This window comes from Jaculus jaculus, chromosome 1, assembly GCF_020740685.1.
Source record: "Jaculus jaculus isolate mJacJac1 chromosome 1, mJacJac1.mat.Y.cur, whole genome shotgun sequence".
Lineage (NCBI taxonomy): Eukaryota > Metazoa > Chordata > Mammalia > Rodentia > Dipodidae > Jaculus > Jaculus jaculus.
In genome coordinates, this window is record NC_059102.1 from 325,679,085 (window position 1) to 325,701,263 (window position 22,179).

The window sequence follows — 22,179 nt, forward strand, 5'->3', positions numbered from 1 at the left end:
TACCCAGCTCCCCCCTCCCCTTTATTTTTAATGTGAGAGAGCGACAGTGTTGGTGTGCCAAGGCCTCCAGCCATGCAATGGAATTCCAGCCACATGCGACCTCTCCTGCACATGTGCAACCTTCTGCTTGCTTCACCTATTGCGTCTGATTTACATAGGACCTGGAGAGTGGAACATAGGTTCTTAGGCTTCAGAGGCAAGTGCCTTAATCACTAAGCCATTTCTCCAGCCATGGATTATGTTTTCTTTTCTTTTTTTTTTATTAACAACTTCCATGACTATAAAAAATATCATGGATTATGTTTTTAAAGACCTTAGAAAGGAGCTGGGTGTGTTGGCGCACACCTTTAATCCCAGCATTCGGGAGGCAGAGGTAGGAGGATCACCATGAGTGCAAGGCCACTCTGAGACTACAAAGTGAATTCCAGGTCAGCCTGAGCTAGAGTGAGACCCTACCTTGAAAAACCAAAAACAAACAAACAAAAAGATCTTAGAATGGCGAGAAACCTTGCTATACAGAAAGCAAGCGGCTGCAAATTGTGGAGAAACTGAAGGGCCAGGAACTGAAGGGCAGGGTCCAACTGTGGAAGATCTGTTCTCAGAGATGAAATCAAGGAGGTGGAGGGCGACCAGGCATGGTACCTGTAATCTCTCAGCACTGGGTCGAGACAGGAGGCAGGGTTCTCAACTTCAAGGCCTGATTCCAGGGGTTATGGAGCCAGATACAACCTCAAGTAGGGGAGGAGGGAGGAGGAGTGTCTTGGAGGAGTGCAAAGGAGTGCGAAGAAGAGAGACAAAAAAACAAAACAAAACAAAAACAACCAACAACCAACCCCTCGATGGCGAATAATGCCCAAGTATCCAGCAGGTTCCAAGCCTTCTGTTAGTATTCAATGAAACAGAGGCAGAAAGAATCCTGGCCGCAGCTCGCTACGAGTGAACTACATTTTCCAGCATGCACCACGCGGGGCGCTGGCTTTCCCGCAGGACCACAACTCCCGGCATGCAGTGGGGCGCCGGCCTTTCCCACGGGGGAGCCCACAACTCTCGGCCTGCAGCTGGGCGCTGGCCTTCCCGCGGGACCACAACTCCCGGCATGCAGCCCACGCGGGCGGCGCGGCCCGGAGCGGGTTTGACGGGCTGAGTGGCGGCAGAGAGAGGATGGAGGCAGCGGTGTTCCTCTTCTCTCTCCTCGACTGCTGCGCGCTCATCTTCCTCTCGGTCTACTTCGTATCCTTGCTCGAGGCGGGCGGCAGAGGCCGGCCGGGGTGGCCGTTGGGTCCTGGGGTCGCGGACTGGGGGGTGGAGGTAGGGCGGGGATCCGGCAGGTGTGGGGCGAGGGAGCGGCGGCGCGGGCCGGGCCGGGCCGGGGCAGGTCCGGAGCCACAGCCCGCGTCCTCCCGCAGCCCCGCGCCCTCGGCGGACAGAGGCGGGTGCTCGGGGGCCCCCCTGGCGGGAGACTCGGCCGCCTCCGCTGGTCGCGGGCAGCACCCCCCGTGCTGCCCCTTTGTCCTCGACGGTGTCTGCGCTCGTGGGGACTCTCCACGCCCAGGAGGTGACTCATTCCTCGCGGGGCCGTTCTCTGCTGCGCGCTGGGCAGGAATTGCTTTATAGTGGTCGGCGAGGTGTCTTCTTGGTGGGTGAGCTGTAAATGGCACGTGACTTGGTGTGCAGTTTCTAAACTTTTCAGGTTTTTATTTATTTATTTTTTCGGGGGTCAGTACACGTTGAAGTTCATTATTTTCTGTATTTGTGTGTAGTGCAGTAGTTTAAACAGTATTCTCAAGACCAATAAGTGGTGTTCTCCAACCTCGGAGGAGCCGAGTCTTTGTGATCGCGCCGAAATGTTGGAAAACATTGTCCGGTTTTTAAGTACTAGGATATCAGAAGCACAATGGGACTTCAGCATCGCGTGCTACCCTCTTTATTTGGGATATTTTGGAAGTCACCTCTTCCCCACCTCATTTCCGATTGAATTGGGCTTTGTTTAGCAGACTGCTACTTTAGGAGAGTTGCAGGATATTTTTTTTCCGTGTGGCTTCATAATTTATTATGGGTCGGGAGCCTATTTTAATGGAAAGAGACAAAGTTGGGTTTTGGTAGTCCCTGCACAGCATTGTACCTCAGGTGTCTGTGTTTTCTAGACTTCGGACGTTCTAGGTAGCAGCGAGGAGAACGTGTGTTAAACATCCCTCCCGGCGCTGCGTGTTCCTCTGTAGCAAACATCCAGTAGCGGTTTTTACTAGGATGACTCCTACTGAGAAGGAGCCCTGTATTTTATTAGCTTTAGGGAGCCGTCTTAAGAAGACAGTAGCATCGCTCCCCTAGGATCTGATAACCTGTGACCCTTGGATGTGAGGAACCAGGCAGTATTACAGTCAGAAATGAGAGCTGGATTTTTAAAAATGCATTTATTGGGCTGGAGAGATGGCTTAGCGGTTAAGCGCTTGCCTGTGAAGCCTAAGGACCCCGGTTCGAGGCTTGGCTCCCCAGGTCCCACGTTAGCCAGATGCACAAGGGGGCGCACGCGTATGGAGTTCGTTTGCAGAGGCTGGCATTCTCTCTCTCTCCCTCTATCTGTCTTTCTCTCTGTGTCTGTCATTCTCAAATAAATAAATAAAATATTAAAAAAAAATTTAAAAAAAATGCATTTATTTACTTGAGAGAGAGAGAGTGAGAGTGAGTATGGGATTGTCAGGGCTTCTTGCTGCTACAGATTCTAGAAACATGAGCCATTTTGATTTTATGTGGGTACTGGGGAATTGAACCCCGGGCAGGCTTTGCAAGTAGGCACCCTTAACTGCTGCTGTGTCACCTCCCCTTCCTCTGGATTATTTTTTCTTTTTCTTTTCACAGTTTGGGAAACTAGGCTTGCTAATTCGAAACAGCCTGGGGTGGGTCTTTACCAGTTTATGTGTATAGAAATATGTTAAATGGTGTTGGGGGTAATGGCACACCCCTTTAATCTCAGCATTTGGGAGGCAGAGGTGGGAGGATTGGCTGTGAGTTCGAGGACACCCTGAGATGACAGTGAATTCCAAGTCGGCCTGAGCTAGAGTGAGACCCTACCTCGAAAAATCAAAAAAAAAAAAAGTTAAATGGAATGTTTGATGCTTGTAGACATTAAGGTTCGTTCAGCTTGTCCTTGGATACAACTCAGCATATTATTGTACTTTGGGTTAACCCAGTGATTTAGAAGAGATAGGAAAAAAAATAAAAAAGCCAGCAACCGGAGGCAGAGGTAGGAGGATCACTGTGAGTTCGAGGCCAGCCCAAGTTCCATGTCAGCCTAGGCTAGAAAAATCTGGGGAGATTTCTCAAGCAGTTGAAGTTGCTTGCTTGCAAAGCCTATCAGTCTGGTTCAGTTCCCCAGCCACCCACATAAAATTGGATGGGCATTTGATCGCAATAGCAAGAGACATTGGCGCACTTATGTGCACATGCACACCCAAATAAACTATAAATTATAAAAAATACAGGAGATGTAAAGTGGTCAGAGTAGACTTCATATAGACGGTAAGAATGAGTGGTGAGCACAACCCACAGAGGGAAGGGGGTGGTACTCAGTCACACCCCAGCAAGAGCAAAGGTGTGCAGGCAGGTATCTTTCTGAGTGATAGTTAACGAATGCATCACCGGACGGCTATGATTGGTTTGGGCTGTGGCAGGTCAGGCTGGAAATGCAGAGGCAGAGCAGATGAAAGGAAAGGGTTTTCACTTACCCTGCAGCCCCTGTGAGAGCTCCGATAAAGTCACTTTGGTCCAGGTATACTCATTTCAGTTAGGAACAAGTTCCAAGAGATCTGTTGTTGGAAGCCAGGCATGGTGGCGCATGCCTTTAATCCCAGCACTTGGGAGGCAGATATAGGAGGATTGCCATGAGTTCGAGGCCACCCTGAGGCTACATAGTGAATTCCAGGTCAGCCTGGGCCAGAGTGAAACCCTTCCTCGGAAAAACCAAAAAAAAAAAAAAAAAAAAAAAAGTCCATTGTTGGGTTGAAGGTAGTGTGGCTCCTGGCTCCATGGTAGAGTGACTGCTTGGCATGCTTCCGGGTTCCATCCCCTGCTCCAGAGTGGTGGGGCTAAGGGAAATCCATTATTCCTTATGGTGACTGCAGCTAACAATGTGAAAAATACTACAACAGTGATCTGAAAGTGTTTTCACTGCAAAAATAACCATGTGATATAATGCATGTTGATTGCTAGACTTAATCATTCCACGATGTATATACTCTTCAGACATCATGCTCTATATGATAAGTACATGAAATGTTGTGAGTTGAAGAGCTCAAAATAGAGCCTGGGGAAGATGGCTCAGCAATTAAAGGCACTTCCTTGTAAAGCCTGCCAGCTTGAGTTCAATTCCCCAGCCAGCCATGTAAAGCTGGATGGGCATTTGTTTGCAGTAGCAGGAGACCTGGGTGTGCCCCCTCCCCCAACCACGAAGCTCAAAACAAAACAGTTTATTAGGAAGATGAATCTGCAGAGTGGATTGAAACCTGAAAGGCTGGAAGATAGGATCCTCTGAACTTGAACTAGAATTGTGCTAATTGTGGTGTTAGAAAGAAAGGATCTTGAGTTTTGCTCTGACTGATTATGACATGGGGCAAGGTAGAGATGGCTTTCCTTATTTATTTTCAATATTTTATTTACTTGAGAAAGACACAGGTAAGAGAGAGATTGGGTGTGCCAGGGCCTGTAGCCACTGCAGACAATGCATGTGCCACCTTGTGCACCTGGCTTACACAGGTATTGGGGAACTGGAACCAGGACCAGATGGCTTAGCAGTTAAGGAGTTTGCCTGCAAAGCCAAAGGACCTCGGTTCAATTCCCCAGGACCCATGTAAGCCAGATGCACAAGGGGATGCATGTATCTGGAGTTCGTTTGGAGGCCCTGGCATGCCCATTCTCCCCCTCTCTGGTCCTTAGGCTTTGCAGGCAAGTGCCTTAACCACTGAGACATTTCTACAGCTCCACTTTCCTTATTTTGAGCCTAGGCAAATGATGCTTTTATAATTACAGTAGTAAAAATATTGGGAAAACAATTTGTGAGGAAAGTGATGAGTTAGGAGATAGGATCTTGCTGTAGCTCAGGCTGACCTGAAATTCACTATGTAGTCTCAGGGTGGTCCTGAACTCATGGCAATCCTCCAACCTCTGCCTCCCGCGTGCTGGGATTAAAGGCGTGTGCCAACACACCCAGATTTTATTTGCTTTTAATAAAGTGTGTTTCATGTTGCCATTGTTTCATGTGTGAGGAAGTCAGGATGAATGTTATGATGTTAGAATAGATGAACATAATAAAAATGATTTTATGAAAATAATTTGAGGAACATAAATGGAAAAACTGAGTTGCTTAATGATCAGACTAAGGAAATGACTAAAATTAAAGTCAAATTTAATTCTACATTGCAATTGGGAATGCTTTCTGAAATTTTATTTTTTATTTTATTTATTTATTTATTTTAATTTATTTTGAGAGCGACAGACACAGAGAGAAAGGCAGATAGAGGGAGAGAGAGAGAATGGGCGCGCCAGGGCTTCCAGCCTCTGCAAACGAACTCCAGACGCGTGCGCCCCCTTGTGCATCTGGCTAATGTAGGACCTGGGGAACCGAGTCTCAAACCGGGGTCCTTAGGCTTCACAGATAAGTACCTTAACCGCCAAGCCACTCTCCAGCCCTGGAACTTTTTTTTGTTTGATTTTTTTTTTTTTTTTTAGGTAGGGTTTCACTCTAGCCCAGGCTGACCTGGAATTCACTATGTAGTCTCAGAATGGCGTCGAACTCAAGGCGATCGATCCACCTACCTCTGCCTCCCAAGTGCTGGGATTAAAAGTGTGTGCCACCATGCCTGGCTTTGAAACTTTTTTAAAACAATGTTTTATTTGGTAATTTGTATTTATTTATTTGAGAGAAAGAGACGCGTCAGGGCCTCTAGCCACTGCAGATGAATTCCAGATGCTTGTGTCCCCTTGTGCATCTGGCTTACGTTGCAACTGGGGAATTGAACATGGGTCCATAGGCTTCATAGGCAAGCACCTTAACTGCTAAGCCATCTTTCCAGCCACCCCCCCCCGCCCCAACGCTTTTTTAAAAATATTTATTTGAGAGAGAGGGAGAGAATGGGTGTGCTAGGGCCTCCTGCCACTGCAGTCATACTTCAGATACATGCACCACTTTGTGCATCTGGTTTTATGGGGATACTGGGAACTCAAAACTTGAGCCATCAGGCTTTGCTAATAAGTGCCTTTTACTGCTGAACGATCCCCTTGAGCCCTCTGAACTTTTTTTTTTCTCCTCTGAACTTTTTAAATACTAAGTTTCTAAATAAAAGATATTATTCCTTATCTTTATCACCAGATAATTACATTGTCTGATTTAGAATGTGATTACATTAATGCTAGATCATGTTGCTCAAAATTAAACAAGGTAAGGCATTTCTTTGCTCATTTTAGCATTAAAGCCAATTGTAGATAATGAGTGTGTGTGTGTGTGTGTGTGTGTGTGTGTGTGTGTATTTTTGCATGTATGTATGTGAGTGTGTGTATTTTTTTTAAGTAAAAAAAATTTTTTTTTTTTGCTTTTTTCGAGGTAGGGTCTCACTCTAGCCCAGGCTAACCTGGGATTCACTCTGTATTCTCAGGGTTGCCTTGAACTCATGGCAATCCTCTTTCTTACCTCTGCCTCCCCTGGGATTAAAGGCGTGCTCCACCACACCTGGCTTTATATATATATATATATGTGTGTATATATATATATATATATATATATATTTTTTTTTTTTTTTGGTGTGTGTGTGTGTGTGTGTGTACGTGCGCGTGCATGTGTGTACATACACACTTGTGGGATAGGGTCTCACTCTAGCCCAGGCTGCCCAGGCACTCACTGTGTAGTCTCAGACTGGTCTCAACTCATAAAGACCCTCCTGCCTCTGGAGTGTTGTTAGAGTTGCTGCGTTTTGCTGTATTCTATTTATGTTTTGTTTGTTTTTTTGTAGGCAGAGTCTCACTCACTCTGTAGCCCAGGCTGACCAGGAACTCACTCTGTAGCCTAGGCTGGCCCCTAACTCACATACCTCAGTTACCATACCCAGCTTTGCTTTGCTTTAAGTCTTGATGTTCTCTAGAAGATCTGATTTTATTTATTTTTTATTGTTTTGGTTTTTTGAGGTAGGGTCTCAGTCTAGCTCAGGCTGACCTGGAATTCACTACGCAGTAGTTTCAGGATGGCCTCAAATTCACAGTCCTTCTGCCTCAGCCTCCTGAGTGCTGGGATTAAAGGCATGTGCCATCACGCCTGGCAAGAAGATCTGATTTTACATCCTTTACTGAATGTGTTCCTACTCAGTAGGCAAAGGTTCATTATGAGGCTAATTATTCTGTTTTCTGTGTCCATTTCTCCTCCTCCCCTTCATGGAAAAACTGCTCAGTCTGTCTTTTGTTGAGTAATAGACCTTCCTTGTATGGCTTGTGGAGAAATAGACTTAATTAGTTGATTTGTCATAAGGCCATTTTACATTTAGTATAATGAATACTTTATAGTGACATAAATCCTATGACTTGTAGTGCTTATATAGATACAAGAAGTCCTTTGTGTGTGCGTGCCTGCGCATACCCCAGGCCCTCTTGCCACTGCACGCACGAGATAGATGTGCCACTTTTGTGTCCTTTTGTGTGGGTACTAGGAATCAAACCTGGGGCAGCACATTTTCCAAACTAGTGCCATTAACTGCTGAGCCATCTCTCCAGCCCCAGGGAAACCTTTGACCCTGATTCATTCTGTGAAGTGAGCAGACAGGAAAGCTCTCTAGAAAAAAGTTCATGTAAAAATAAGATACAGAGAGAGGCACTTTGGCTTGACCTAAAAACAGTCCCTGTATGTGTTCACATCCTCAGTTCACTTTCGTTTCTCTGTCCATGAGGAAAATGGTTGTCTTACATACAGATGTGACTCTGGGAAGCTGGACTGCAGAGATGGCTCAGCAGTTAAAGGCACTTGCTTTGAAAGATTTATTTATTTATTTATTTATTGTTTTTGGGAGGGTAAGGTCTCCCTTTATTTATTTATTTTTTTGGCTTTTCAAGGTGGGGGTCTCACTCTAGCCTAGGCTGACCTGGAATTCACTATGGACTCTCAGGGTGGCCTTGAACTCATGGCAGTCCTCCTACCACTGCCTCCCAAGTGTTGGGATTAAAGGTGTGCACCACCGTGCCCGGCTAAAGTCTCCCTTTAGCCCAGGCTGACCTGGAAGTCACTATGTAGTCTCAGGATGGCCTCCAACTCACAGAGATCCTCCTACCTCTGCCTCCTTAGGACTGGAATTAAAGGTATTTGCCGCCACACCCAACTTTAATTTTTAAAAAATTTTTCACACTTATTTATTTGATAGAAAGAGGGGGAGAGGGAGAAGGGGTGCACAAGAGCCTCCAGCCACTGCAAATGAGCTCCAGATGCATGCACCCCCTTGGGCATCTGGCTAACGTGGGTCCTGGGGAATTGAACCTGAGTCCTTTGGCTTTTGCAGGCAAACACCTTAATCACTAAGCCATCCCTCCAGCCCATAAGTTAAATTTTTAGTGAACTACCTTCCTCTTCAGAAGGCTGACAGGTTTTTATACATATTTTTAGTATTTATTTATGAAAGAGGCCAAGAGAAAGAAGGAATTGGCACGCCAGGACATCTAGCCACTGCAAACAAACTTCAGATGTGCCGCTCTGTGCATGTGGCTTATGTGGATCCTGGGGAATTGAACTTGGGTCCTTTGGCTTTGCAGGCAAGTGCCTTAACTGCTAAGCCTCTCCAGCCCCAGATTTGTTTGTTTGTTTGTTTTTATTTTTTTCAAAGTTGGGTCTCACTGTAGCCCGGGCTGACCTGGAATTCACTATGTGGTCTCAGGGTGGCCTTGAACTCATGGCGATTCTCCTACCACTTCCTCCTGAGTGCTGGGATTAAAGGCATGTGCCACAATGCCCGGCTGCAGCCCCAGATTTTTTAAAAAGTTTATTTATTTATTTATTTTTTAAATTTATAATATTTATTCAGTATACACATGTAGACACACTTTTGAAAGTATGAAAGCATGTTAGAACATTATTAGAGATGTTCTGACAAATTCAGTGTTGAGTACACCTAAATCTAAGTATCTTTGTCGGGAGCTTCAGCCTCTCTTCGACCTCAGGAACTGCAGCTGCTCTTTGACCTCTTGACACAGAGGCAATTAACGTGAGGTAGGCACCAGCCACAGAGGCCTTATCGTATGGCCTAGAAGAAGCAGGCACCAGAGACATTAATTATCATATGTCCCTGGTGAAGGTGGCTTTAGGAATATAGGCATTGTCAAGAAAGTTTTTTATTCTGTATATAAGCTTGTGTCTGCCTGAATAAACCTGAGCCTTGATCAGAACTTGTCTTGGCTCCATTCCTTGTGTTCTTGTCTCAGATCCATGCCCACTCCCTCCTTCGGGGTCTGTTTCAACTCTTGTGCTGCAGGCCGGCACATCTTTTTTATTTATTATTATTATTTTTATTTTTAAAATTTTTATTAATGTTTTCCATGATTATAAAAAAAAATCCCATGGTAATTCCCTCCCTCCCCCCTTAAAGTTTATTTATTTATTTATGAGAAAGAAAGAGAGAGAAGAGGGGGCGGAGAGAGTAAGAGAGCACACACACCAGGGCCTCTAGCCACTGCAAACGAACTCCAGACTGATGAGCCACTTTGTGCATCACGCTTACATGGGCTCTGGGGAGTTGAACCTGGGTCCATAGGCTTCATAGGCAAGTGCCTTCACCACTAAGCCATCTATCTCTTCAGCCTCTTAATTGATTTTATATCGCCCTTTGTGTTAAGAAGGCTTGTGTGCCAGCCCCAGATTTTTTTTTTAATTAATTAATTAATTTATTTATTTGAGATAGAGGGAGAGAGAGAGAATGGGCGTGCCAGGGCTTCCAGCCTCTGCAAACGAACTCCAGACGCGTGCGCCCCCTTGTGCATCTGGCTAACGTGGGACCTGGGGAACCGAGCCTTGAACCGGGGTCCTTAGGCTTCACAGGCAAGCGCTTAACCGCAAAAGCCATCTCTCCAGCCCCCAGATTTTTATTAGATGGATTACTCAGTAATTTTACATATTCTGTTCTGGGTTGGTGCTTTTTATAAAAATAAATAGACATTTCAAGAAAAGACTTCCTGGTAATGAAGAGTTGGCTTAACTGTTAAAGTGCTTGCCTGTAAAACTAAGGACACATTTGACTCTCCAGGTCCTAGAGGTGCAGGGTCACACATGCATCAAGGTGGCTTATGAGTCTGGAGATTGCAGTGGCTGGAGGCCCTGTCGTGCCAATTCTAATAAAAAACCAGAAGAAAAGACTTCCTGTATTTTTTAAAAATACACTTTATTTATTTGAGAGAGAGAAAGAAGCAGAGATAGAAAGAGAGGGAGAGAATGGGTACGCTAGGGCTTCCAGCCACTCAACTGAACCCCAGATGCTTGCGCCCCTTATGTACGTGACTTACGTGGGTCTTAGAGAATCAAATGGGAAAGCTTTGGCTTTGTAGGCAAGCATCTTAACTACTGAGCCATCTCTCCAGCCCTAGTTTTTTCTTTTTTCTTTTTTAATATTTATTTAATTAAGAGGCAGAGAGGACTAGGCACACCAGGGCCTCCAGCCACTGAAAATAAACTCCAGATCCATGTACCATCTTGTGCATCCGGCTTATGTGGGTACTAGGGAATTGAAACTGGGTTCTTAGGCTTCCCAGGAAAACACCTTAACCACTAAGCCTATCACCCAGCCCTTTTTTGGGGGGCGGTTTTCAAGGCCCAGGCTGACCTGAAATTCACTATGTAGTATCAGGCTGGTCTCGATCTCACAGCAATTGTACATCTGCCATCTGCCTCCTGAGTGCTGGGAATAAAGGCGTGTGCCATCACGTCCGGCTTTTTTTTTTTTTTTTTTTTTTGAGGTGGGTTCTTGCTCTAGCCCAGGCTGACCTGGAATTCACTATGCAATCTCTGGCTGGCCTGGAATTCATAGCAATCCTCCTTCCTCTGCTGCCTCCTGAGTGCTGGTATTAAAGGCATGAGCCACCATGCTTGGCTTTTTTTTTTTTTTTTTTTTTTTCGGGGTAGGGTCTCACTCTAGCCCAGGCTGACCTGGAATTCACCATGGAGTCTCAGGGTGGCCTTGAACTCATGGCAATCCTCCTACCTCTGCCTCCCGAGTGCTGGGATTAAAGGTGTGCGCCACCACGCCCGGCTAATCATGCTTGGCTTTTTAAAAATACTTTTATTCATTTAGTTTTTTCCCTTATTATTACCTCTGCTTTGTCTTCTGAATTTTCTAAACATAGTATGTTATAATTTTACTTTGTATTTCTGTGTTGTGTGTTCATGAATGTGGCTACATGTATGTGTATTTGCATGAGGAGGCCAGAGGACAACCTTGAGTATTTTTTCCCAAGAAGATTATTCATCTTTTTAGACTCAGGAACTGTGATTGGCCTGGAGTTTACCAAGTAAGCTGGACTGGCTCTTCAGTGAGCCCCAGGGATCCACCTGTATCTGCTGCCAGAGAGCTGCAATTATAGGCACATGCCACCACCAGTCCTGGTGTTTTTTTTTTTTTTTTTTTTTTCTCAAATGTGAGAGAGCAAAAGAGAGAGAGAGAGAGAGAGGGAGAAAGAATTGCCACATCAGGGCCTCCAGCTACCACAATCGAACTCCTTGTGAGCATGTGTGACCTTGTATGCTTTCATCACTACTGTGTGTCTGGCTTACATGGGACCTGGAGAGTCAAACTTGGGTCCCTAGGCGTTGCAGGCAAAGCATCTTAACTGCCAAGCCATTTCCCCAGCCCCCCTTTTATTTATTTATTTATTTGACAGAGAGAAAATATGGGTGCATTGGGGCATCCAGCCGCTGCAAATGAACTCCAGATGCATGTACCACCTTGTGTATCTGGCATTACATGGGTACTGGGGAATCAAACCTGGGTTATTTGGCTTTACAGGCAAGGGCCTTAGTGGCTAAAGCCATCTCTCTAGCCCCTCCTGGTGCTTTTTTGTTTCTTCACATTTTATTTATTTGAGAGAGAACAAAGGCAGAGAGAGAAGAAAAGAGAGAGAAGGAGAGAATGGGCAACCCAGGGCCTCCAGCCACTGTAGATGGAATTCCAGACACATGCACCACCTTGGGGCCGAGTGTGGTGGTGCATGCCTTTAATCCCAGCACTTGGGAGGCGGAGGTGGGAGGATCGCTATGAGTTCGAGGCCACCCTGAGACTATGTAGTAAATTCCAGGTCAGCCTGGGCTACAGCAAGACCGTTTTTTTTTTTTCTTTTTTGCCGGGCATGGTGGTGCACACCTTTAATCCCAGCACTTGGGAGGCAGAGGAAAGAGGATTGCCATGAATTCAAGTCCAACCTGAGACTACATAATGAATTCTAGGTCATCCAGGGTTACAGAGAGACCCTACCTTGAAAAAAAAATTATTTTGAAACAGTCAGTAGTTTGTAAATTATCTGTACATTGATTGATTAGCCTCAAATGATAAGTTGAAACAGAAAAGATGCCACAGAGGAATATGACACTCTGTTCTTGCCTTGCAGTGGGTAATTCCAGAGTTGATTGGCCACACCATTGTTACTGTGTTAATGCTTGTCTCATTGCACTGGTTCATCTTCCTTCTCAATTTACCTGTTGCCACTTGGAATATATATCGGTGAGTGTAATTGTTTTATTGTTTTGTGTGAGGGTAGTGTTGCAGTCAGGTTTGCATTGCTGGTACGAATCATCCAACTAAGAGCAGCTTGTGGGGAAGAAGGTTTAATTTGGCTTACAGGCTCAAGGTGGAAGCTTCATGATGGCAGGGAAAATGATGCCATGAGCACAGGGTGGACATCACCCTCCTTGCCAACATAAGGTGGACAACAGGAACAGGAGAGTGTGCCTAACACTGGCTTGGGGAAACTAGCTATAACACCCATAAGCCTGCCCCCAACAATACACTGTGTCCAGAAAGCGTTAATTCTCAAATCTCCATCAGCTGGGAACCTAGCATTCAAAACACCTAAGTTTATGGGGGACACCTGAATCAAACCACCAGATTCCATCCCTGGCCCCATAACTGATAACCATACATGATATAAAATGCAATGCATTCATCCAACTTAAAAGTTCCCATAGTTTTTAATCCCAATGATGTTCAAACATCCCCATAGTTCAAGATCTTTTTTTTATTTTTTATTTTTTATTTATTTATTTGAGAGTGACAGACACAGAGAGAGAAGGACAGATAGAGGGAGAGAGAGAATTGGCGCGCCAGGGCTTCCTGCCTCTGTAAACGAACTCCAGACGCGTGCGCCCCCTTGTGCATCTGGCTAACGTGGGACCTGGGGAACCGAGCCTCGAACCAGGGTCCTTAGGCTTCATAGGCAAGCGTTTAACCGCTAAGCCATCTCTCCAGCCCTAGTTCAAGATCTTTTAACTGAGCTGTAATACCAAAAAAAATCCCCCAAAAACCCACAATGGCACAGAATAAACATTCACACTGCAAAAGATGGCTTTGGGCATAGCAAAGAAACATTCAACCAACACAAGATTTAAGCAGGGAAAATATTAAACTCTAGTTTCAAGTCCAGCAACTCTAGCCAATGACAAATCTCCAAGTCCGATAATTCTAACCAGCAACAAGTCTCTGAAATGAGTTTCAATTCCACCCTTCCAGCTAGGCTACTCACAGTCCTGGAAAACTTCATCAGGGCTGGCAGCTCTCCTTGGTAGCCATCTCGTGGTCCCAGTATATCCACTGGATCTCCACTGCAGTCCACGGTTCATCTTCATGGCTCCATGGGGTCTCCATGCAGGCATCCAGCAAACCTGCTTCACGTTGCCCATAGCCATTTCCAAAACACAAGACCGTGTTGCAAACTTAATGACTCTCTCTCTCCTGCATTTTTCATATATTCCACAATACCAAGTATGGTGCCAGTTTGTTAATCCAGAGGGGAATAAAGCAGACTTTGAAGAATAGCACTTTTTTTTGTTTTGTTTTTCAAGTTAGGGTCTCATTGTAGTCCAGGCTGACCTGGAACTCACTATGTAGTCTCAGGGTGGCTTCGAGTTCATGGTATTCCACCTACCTCAGCCTCTCAAGCGCTAGTATTAAAGGTGTGTACCACCACACCCAGCAACACTTCTTTTTTTATTATTTATTTATTTATATAATTTATTAATTTGAGAGCGACAGACACAGAGAGAAAGACAGATAGAAGGAGAGAGAGAGAATGGGCACGCCAGGGCTTCCAGCCACTGCAAACGAACTCCAGACGCGTGTGCCCCCTTGTGCATCTGGCTAACATGGGTCCTGGGGAACTGAGCCTCGAACTGGGGTCCTTAGGCTTCACAGGCACGCGCTTAACCACTAAGCCATCTCTCCAACCCCCCCAGCAACACTTCTTGAGCACTCAGGCCCTTCCAAAAGAGTTGACATTCTTCTTGTTGCCCCAGCACAGGCCAGCTGGCTCAGTCTCAAAGGTTGTAATCTCTCAATTGTAGCAAATGGGCAACAGTTCACCCAATGATTTTTCTTTCTGTGCCATATCCTCTGCTCATACCAATTCATCCCTACGCAAAACAACCCTGTACAACTTCTTCTCAGGACACGGGCATAAAAGCAAGCTTCTCACACAGACTGCCAGCCCAGTCCAAGCAAAGCTCTTTCTCACCCTCATAAGCCAAACCTCACAGTCCACAGTTCAAACTGCATTCAAGTCTTGCAGCTCTGACCAGAATAGTCTATCAAGCTGTACTTACAGCACTGCAAGGCAGCTCTTAGGCTAAGTTTTCAAATCCTTCCACTTTCCTCTTGAAAATCAGCTCCAAAAGGCCAAAGCTACACAGTCAGGTGTCTAGCAGCAACCCCACTCCTCGGTACCACTTTACTGTTGCAGTCAGGTTTGTATTGCTGGTAGAAATCACCCAACCAAGAGCAGCATGTGGGGGAAAAAAAAGAGGTTTGTTTTGACTTACAGGCTTGAGGGGGAGGCTTCATGATGGCAGGCAAAAACGATGGCATGAGGGCATGAGCAGAGGGTGGACATCACCCCCTGGCCCACATAAGGTGGACAACAGGAACAGGAGAGTGTGCCAAACACTGCCTTGGGGAAACTGGCTATAACACCCATAAGCCTGCCCCCAACAATACACTGCCTCCAGAAGGCACTAATTCTCAAATCTCCATTAGCTGGGAACCTAGCATTCAGAACACCTAAGTTTATGGGGGACACCTGGATCAAACCACCACAGGTAGTTAAAAACATCAACAGCTGGGGGAATAGGGAGATGACTTAGTAGTTAAAGGAACTTGCCTGCAAAGCTCGCTGACCTGGGTTCAGTGCCCCAGTACTCATGTTAAGCCAGATGCACAGTGTGGCACACACATCTGCAGTTGGTTTGCAGTGGCAAGAGGCTCTGGTATGCTCTCTTCCTGCCCCCCTCAAATAAAGAAAAATACTTTAAAAAATTAACAGCTGGGCATATGCTTATAATACCAGCACTTGGGAGGTAGAGGCAGGAGGTTCAGGGGTTCAAGCCCAGTCCTGGCTATATAGTGAGTGGGAGGCCATCAGAGACTACATGGAACTTTTCTGTTTCCCTCTCCCTGTCTGTCTTTGTCTCCCTCCCTCTCTCCCTCTCTCCCTCGCACACACAAAAGCCTGCTCTCTATACAAAAGTATGTTCCTGTAGTGAAACAACGAACATCAAAACGGGGCTAGAGAGATGGCTCAGCAGTTAAGGCACTTGTCTGCAAAATCTTATAACCTGAGTATGATGGCTCTTCAGTACCCACATAAAGCCAGGTGCACAAAAGGGACACATGCATCTGGAGTTTGTTTGCAGCGGCTAGAGTTTCTGGTGTGCCCAATCTTTATCTTTTTGCTTGTTGATAAATAAATGAAAATATTTTTTAAAAATACAACAAAATACTTTATTAAGTCAAAATAAGTTGTTCACTTTGGAATATTGGGCAAATAGTTGGCATGAGTCAATTTTTTATTTTTATTTTTTTTTGAGGTAGGGTTTCACTCTAGCCCAGGCTGACCTGGAATTCACTGTAGTCTTGGTGGCCTAGAACTCATGGCGATCCTCCTATCTCTGCCTCTTGGCTGGGATTAAAGGCATGCACCACCATGCCTAGCCTAAAATACACATATTTTTTTATCTTAAAAAAGTTAAGGGTGGGGGCTGGAGAGAGTGCTTGACTGTTAAGCCTAAGGATATAGGTTTGATTCCCCAGTACTCACATAAAGCCAGATGCACAGGGTGGAGCATGCATCTGGAGTTTGTGTTGGCTGGAGGCCCTGGCATACTCATTCTCTATCTGCTTCTTTGTCTCAAATAAATAAATAATTTTTTTTTTTTTTAAATTAAGGGGTTGGAGAGATGCTCAATAGTTAAAGACACTTGCTTGCAAAGCCTGATAGCTTGGGTTTAATTCCCCAGAACCCACGTAAAACCAGATGCACAAAATGGCCCATGTACCTGGAGTTTGTGTGCAGTGGCAAGTGGGCCTGGTGTACCCTTTTTTTTTCTCTTCTTCAAAAAAAATATTTTTTTAAGTTTACTTTTTTAGTGTTTTTGAGGTAGGATCTCACTCTCGTCTAGGCTAACCTGGAATTTACTGTAGCCTTAGGGTGGCCTTGAACTCACGACAATCTTCCTACTTTGGCCTCCCAAGTGCTGGGATTAAAGGTGTGTGCCATCATGCCCAGCACTAAAATTTTTATTTATTTATTTGAGAGAGACAAAGGGACAGATATGAGAGTGGGTGCACCAGGGCCCCTAACTACTGCAAATGAACTCTAGATGAACGCACCACTTTGTGTATCTGGCTTTACCTGGGTACTGGGGAATTGAACCTGGGTTGGCAGGCATTGCAGGTAAGCATCTTAACTGCTGAGCCATCTCTCCAGCCCAAGATATTTTTGTTTGTTTCAAGTAAGATCTTGCTCTTGCCCAGGCTGACCATGTAGTCTCAGGGTAGCCTCAAACTCATGATAATCCTCCTACCTCCCAAGTGTTGGGATTAAAGAGGCATGCGCCACTACACCTGGCACCTAGTTGTTTTTTTTTTTTTTTAAGTTTTTATTTATTTATTTGAGAGAATGAGGCACACCATGGCCTCCAGCTATTGCAAATGAACTCCAGATGCTTCCTTCGCCTTTTACAACTGGCTTATGTGGTTCCTGGGGAATTGATTTTGGGTCCTTTGGCTTTGCAGGCAAGTGCCTTAACCTCTAAGACATCTCACCAGCCCATTATTATGATCTCCACTGGAAAACTAAATGGTAGTCCAACACTTTGTCATATTACTCTGTTTATATTTGGTATGAATTTAAGGCTGTTGTGACTATTTCATATTTGCAGGTTGGTTGACTGTTTTTCACTATTCATACTGACAGTTTGATCTTCTTTCTAATGTGTGCCTCCCTTATCAGGTTCATTATGGTCCCAAGTGGTAACATGGGAGTGTTCGACCCAACAGAAATACACAATCGAGGGCAGTTGAAGTCACACATGAAAGAAGCTATGATCAAGCTTGGGTTCTACTTGCTTTGTTTCTTCATGTACCTTTATAGGTGAGTTTAGAGCTCTCATATCACCCTAGATGTCATGTCCGTCTTTGTGTGAGGATCCTGTACTGACTGACGTTATAAAACTTGTGAACTGTGTGAACTTCTAGTTGCCATAAAGATTTTTCATATCATTGAATCAGCGTTCTTCCCAGGCTGCAGTGGGATTCTCTGTGGTACCCTAGCGCTCCTTAGCTGTTGAGGTTATCTTCCTATTGATTAGAAACAACACAGGTAATGGTTTGTTGTTGTGTTGTAGTTTTCTGTTTGTGAATGTCTCTGTGTGTGGATATATACATTTTCTTAATAATTTTTTTAAAAGATTATTTATGTATTAGAGACAAAGAGAGGGAGAGAAAGAGAGTCAGAAAGAATGAGCATGCTAGGGAATCCAGCCACTGCAAACAAACTCCAGACGGATGTGCCACCTTATGCATCTGGCATTTTTTTTAATTTAATTAATTTAGTTTTTGGTTTTTCGAGGTAGGGTCTCACTCTGGCTCAGGCTGACCTGGAATTCACTAAGTAGTCACAGGGTGGCCTTGAACTCATGGCGATCCTACCTCTGCCTCCCGAGTGCTGGGATTAAAGGCGTGTGCCACCACGCCCGACTTAATTTTCTTTACTTATTTTCAAGCAGAGATAGAGGGAAGGGAGGGACAGACAGAGAGAAAATGGGCACACGAGGGCCTTGAGCTGCTGCAAATGAACTCCAGACACATGTGCCCCTTGGCCTTTGGCCTACGTGGGTCCTGGGAAATCAAACCCAGGTCCTTTGGCTTCACAGGTAACACCTTGACCACTAAGCCATCTCTTAAGCCCCTTCCTTCAATTAAAAAAAATATTACTTAGTTACTTATTTGAGAGAGAGGCAGATGGGAGGGGATGGGCATGCCAGGGCTTGTAGCAACTGCAAACAAACTCCAGACACATGTGCCACTTTGTGCATCTGGCCTTATGTGGGCACTGGGGAATCAAACCCAGGTCTTTTGGTTTTGCAGGCAAGTGCCTTAACTGCTAAGCCATCTCTCCAGCCCTCCTTTGATTTTTTTTTTTTTTTTTTGGTTTTTCGAGGTAGGGTCTCACTCTAGCCCAGGTTGACCAGGAATTTACTATGTCGTCTCAGGGTGGCCTCAAACTCATAGCGATCCTCCTGCCTCTGCCTCCTGAGTGCTGGGATTAAAGGTGTGTGCCACCACGCCCTCATGGTAAATATTCTTGACATGATGCTAGCATGGCTTTCCTTTGATATTTTTGAGATAGAGTCTTGCTACTTTGTAACCCTGGCTTACCTAGTACTTGCAGGCCTCAAATTTGTGGCAGTCCTCATTGCCTCAATTTTCCCAGGGCTGGGATTACAAGCATAAACCACTATTTCTGGCTAGATTAAGATTTAAATTACTGTTTTGCTAGGCACAGTAGTACACAGACATGTAATCCCAGCACGTGGAAAGCTGAGTCAGAGTTGCAAGTTTAAGGTCAGCCTGGACTACAAAGTGAGTTCCAATCCAGCTTGAGATATAGCAAGATCCTCTCAAGAACAGAAACAAGCTTGGCATGTTGGCGCACTTAGGTTTTTCATCAATAATAAACTGAAAAATTGCTCAAAAACATTAGCTACTGCTATTCATGTGTGCTGCACACTCAGTGCCTGTGGTGTGGTTAAATTTAGACAGTGGATCATGTATACTATCAGCAGTACTAGGGGTGTTTCTGTGTATTGTAGTCATTTGATTGAGCAGAGCAAGGTTGACCGCTCCCATAAGAGGAACCAATTATGTTTCATTGTTGTGCCTTCATGAGTATTTTCTGGGTGACCCTAATGTGTCAGATACTGAAGGCTCACAATTGACACAGAGGAGCAGCGTAGCTCCCTGCGTTGCAGATGTTCAGCTTGGCATTGCAGTCTAAGCTGATACGTAGCACTGCACGTGAAGGTGCCCAGCTTCTGTGCTCATCCTGCAGCTCAGGGGCCATTGGTACAGATTAGCCTGTAAGCCAGAGCACACAGGACTGCGGTGGGCTGTGGAAGGAAGGAAACTTTGTGTTACACGGGGCTGAGGCCAGCTTCCCAAAGGAGGTGCTTCAGAAGCCAGTCGTAAAGTCCAGGTCGGAATTTACTAGGATAATGGTGATGGGTTCCAGGCAAAGTGATAGCATGTGCGGAGATCTGATTAGAGATCTGGACAAAGAATTTAGCTTTTTCCTCGACCTAGCTTTTTCTAATTATAGTCTCAAATTGGTTTTAGGTTATATTACCCAACCCTGATAAAAAGAGGGCATTAAGAGGCTTTCATGTACAAATTTTTTTTTTTTAATTTTGATTTCCTGAGATATAGTCTCATCCTAGCCAAGGCTGACCTGGAATTCACTGTGTACTCTCAGGGTGGCCTCGAACTCATGGCAGTCCTCCTAGCTCTGCCTCCTGACTGCTAGGATTAAAGGTACATGCCACCATGCCCAACTTTTTTTTAAAAAATATTTTATTTTATTTTTTTGAGGTAGGGTCTCATTCTAGCCCAGGCTGACCTGGAATTCACTATGGAGTCTCAGGGTGGCCTTGAACTCACAGTGATCCTCCTACCTCTGCCTCCCAAGTGCTGGGATAAATATTTTATTTTTATTTATTTGACGGAGGGGGGGAGAGAGAATGGGCGCATCAGGGTCTCCAGCCACTGCAAACGAACTCCTGATGCAACGTGTGTGCCTCCTTGTCCAGCTGGCTAACATGGGTCCTGGGGAATCGAACCAGGGTCCTTTGGCTTTGTAGGCAAATGCCTTAACTGGTAAGCCATCCCTCCAGCCTTTTTTTTTTTTTTTTTTTTTTTTTGCTTTTCAATGTAGGGTCTCACTCTAGCTCAGGCTGATTTGGAATGAGTTTACCATGAGTTTACTATGTTAGCCTTCAAACTCATGGCCATCCTCCTATCTCTGCTTCCTCAGTGCTGGGATTAAAGGTGTGCGCCACCATGCCTGCATGGTAAAGAATATTTACATTAGGTACAATAGGTTGCCTCCCTTAATGAGCCTCAAATATGAGTCTGGGCAGAGCAGTCTCTAGAGAACTCCTAGGGAAATCTTAGTAACATCTCTTTCTTCTTTCCACAGTATGATTTTAGCTTTGATAAATGACTGAAGCTGCAGAAGCTGGGTCCACATCAACCTACACTACACCGTGCACTGAGGAGCCAGAGACTACTTAAGTCATCCTTAGAACCATGACCATAGCAGTATATATTTTGGTCTTTGAACAAAAAAACTATTTTTGCTGTATTTTTACCATATAAAGTATTTAAAAAAACCATTGAGTTTTTGTAGATTTCTGGTTCTCAACTTTAGCTTGAACCTCAGCTCACGAAGGTGTTTTGCGTCATTGGTATGTGAAGGTGGCTGTTTTGTGCAGCAGTGGGAGTGTGTGCTAGCCTTGCATGCCAAAGAAATAAAGATACATCTAAAAGTCTTAGTAGAAGAGCTGGGCTGCCATGAAGTTTGCTGAGAAGTCAGAGCCCAGAGCAGCACAGATAATGTGGACAAAGAAGAAAGTTACTGGTCTTCCTTGCCTGTGTTTTGGCAGCCTCTTGTTAATGTGGCTTAAGGGTTTATGGGACTGTCAGCCTTTCCACAAGAATGTTAACAGAAAATGATGTTTCATAAATGACATATTTCTTTGTAGAATTTGTGAAACCTTACAAGCCATTTTCCAGGTATGATGTAATTCCTGCTTATAGAAAGGAAAAATAAATTTTAAAGTCAAGATTTTATTAAGAGCTTTCATTTAAAAGCTAGTACTTGCCGGGCGTGGTAGCACATGCCTTTAATCCCAGCACTTGGGAGGCAGAGGTAGGAGGATGGCCGAGAATTCGAGGCCATCCTGAGACTACAGAGTGAATTCCAGGTCAGTCTGGGCTAAAGTGAGACCCTACCTTGGAAAACTAAAAATAAATAAATAAATAAATAAATAAATAAAAGCTAGTACCTCCAGAGCGACACAATCTTCTTGGCTCTGGCCAGGCTTTTATTTTTGCATAAATCTTCCAGTTGTATTTGATCTGATTTTATGGTTTCTTGAGGTAGCATCTTGCTCTAGGTCAGGTTGACCTGGAGTTCATTATGTAGTCTCAGGCTGGCCTTGAACTCACAGGGATCCTTCTGCCTCTGCTTCTCCAGTGCTAGGATTAAAGGTGTGTGCCATCATGCCCGCTTCTCTTTGATACTTTAGTGGATTTGGTGAGATAATTTGGTAAGAGATACTCATCATGTTAGAATCAGGAGCTCAGTCATTGTCAATGAAACTGGCCTATTAATCCTCACTTGTTGCCAGGATTACCTGCAACCCTTCTTCTGCACTGACCACTGAGAGCTGGGAGACCAGTACAAGCCACACTGCATGCACATAGCAGTACCTGGCCACTCAGGTCCTTGGAGCTGCCTTGTGGAAACTGCTGTCTTCCATGAGAGCACTCACTTCCTGACTGTTTTATGGCAATGATCAAAGGGATAATTCTCTTTAGCATGACAGAACTGGATGGCTAAACAAGATGCGTG

General features: G+C 44.9%; 1 protein-coding gene across 2 annotated transcripts; it reads left to right on the plus strand.

Annotated features, from left to right (window-relative positions):
* Positions 1 to 1,030: 1,030 nt before the first annotated feature.
* Positions 1,031 to 21,388, plus strand: Cnih4 (cornichon family AMPA receptor auxiliary protein 4). 2 transcript variants are annotated; one of them, XM_045133026.1, is made up of 5 exons: positions 1,048 to 1,230; positions 6,362 to 6,430; positions 12,610 to 12,722; positions 17,500 to 17,640; positions 20,743 to 21,388. In XM_045133026.1, exons 1-5 carry the CDS (start codon positions 1,162 to 1,164, stop codon positions 20,768 to 20,770), a joined length of 420 nt encoding a protein of 139 aa, XP_044988961.1. In that variant the 5' UTR covers positions 1,048 to 1,161; the 3' UTR covers positions 20,771 to 21,388. The 2 variants fall into 2 exon arrangements, with proteins under 2 accessions (XP_044988966.1, XP_044988961.1); XM_045133031.1 differs by lacking the exon at positions 20,743 to 21,388 and having other exon boundaries at positions 1,031 to 1,230; positions 17,547 to 17,640.
* The last annotated feature ends 791 nt before the right edge of the window (positions 21,389 to 22,179 follow it).

Bases quoted from the DNA above. Each gene is read 5' to 3' on its own strand.
- Cnih4 (XM_045133026.1), top strand. From the start codon at position 1,162: ATGGAGGCAGCGGTGTTCCTCTTCTCTCTCCTCGACTGCTGCGCGCTC. The intron at 1,231-6,361 runs GTATCCTTGCTC...CTTTATCACCAG, and splicing joins TCTTCCTCTCGGTCTACTTC to ATAATTACATTGTCTGATTT. The intron at 17,641-20,742 runs GTGAGTTTAGAG...TTCTTTCCACAG, and splicing joins TTCTTCATGTACCTTTATAG to TATGATTTTAGCTTTGATAA.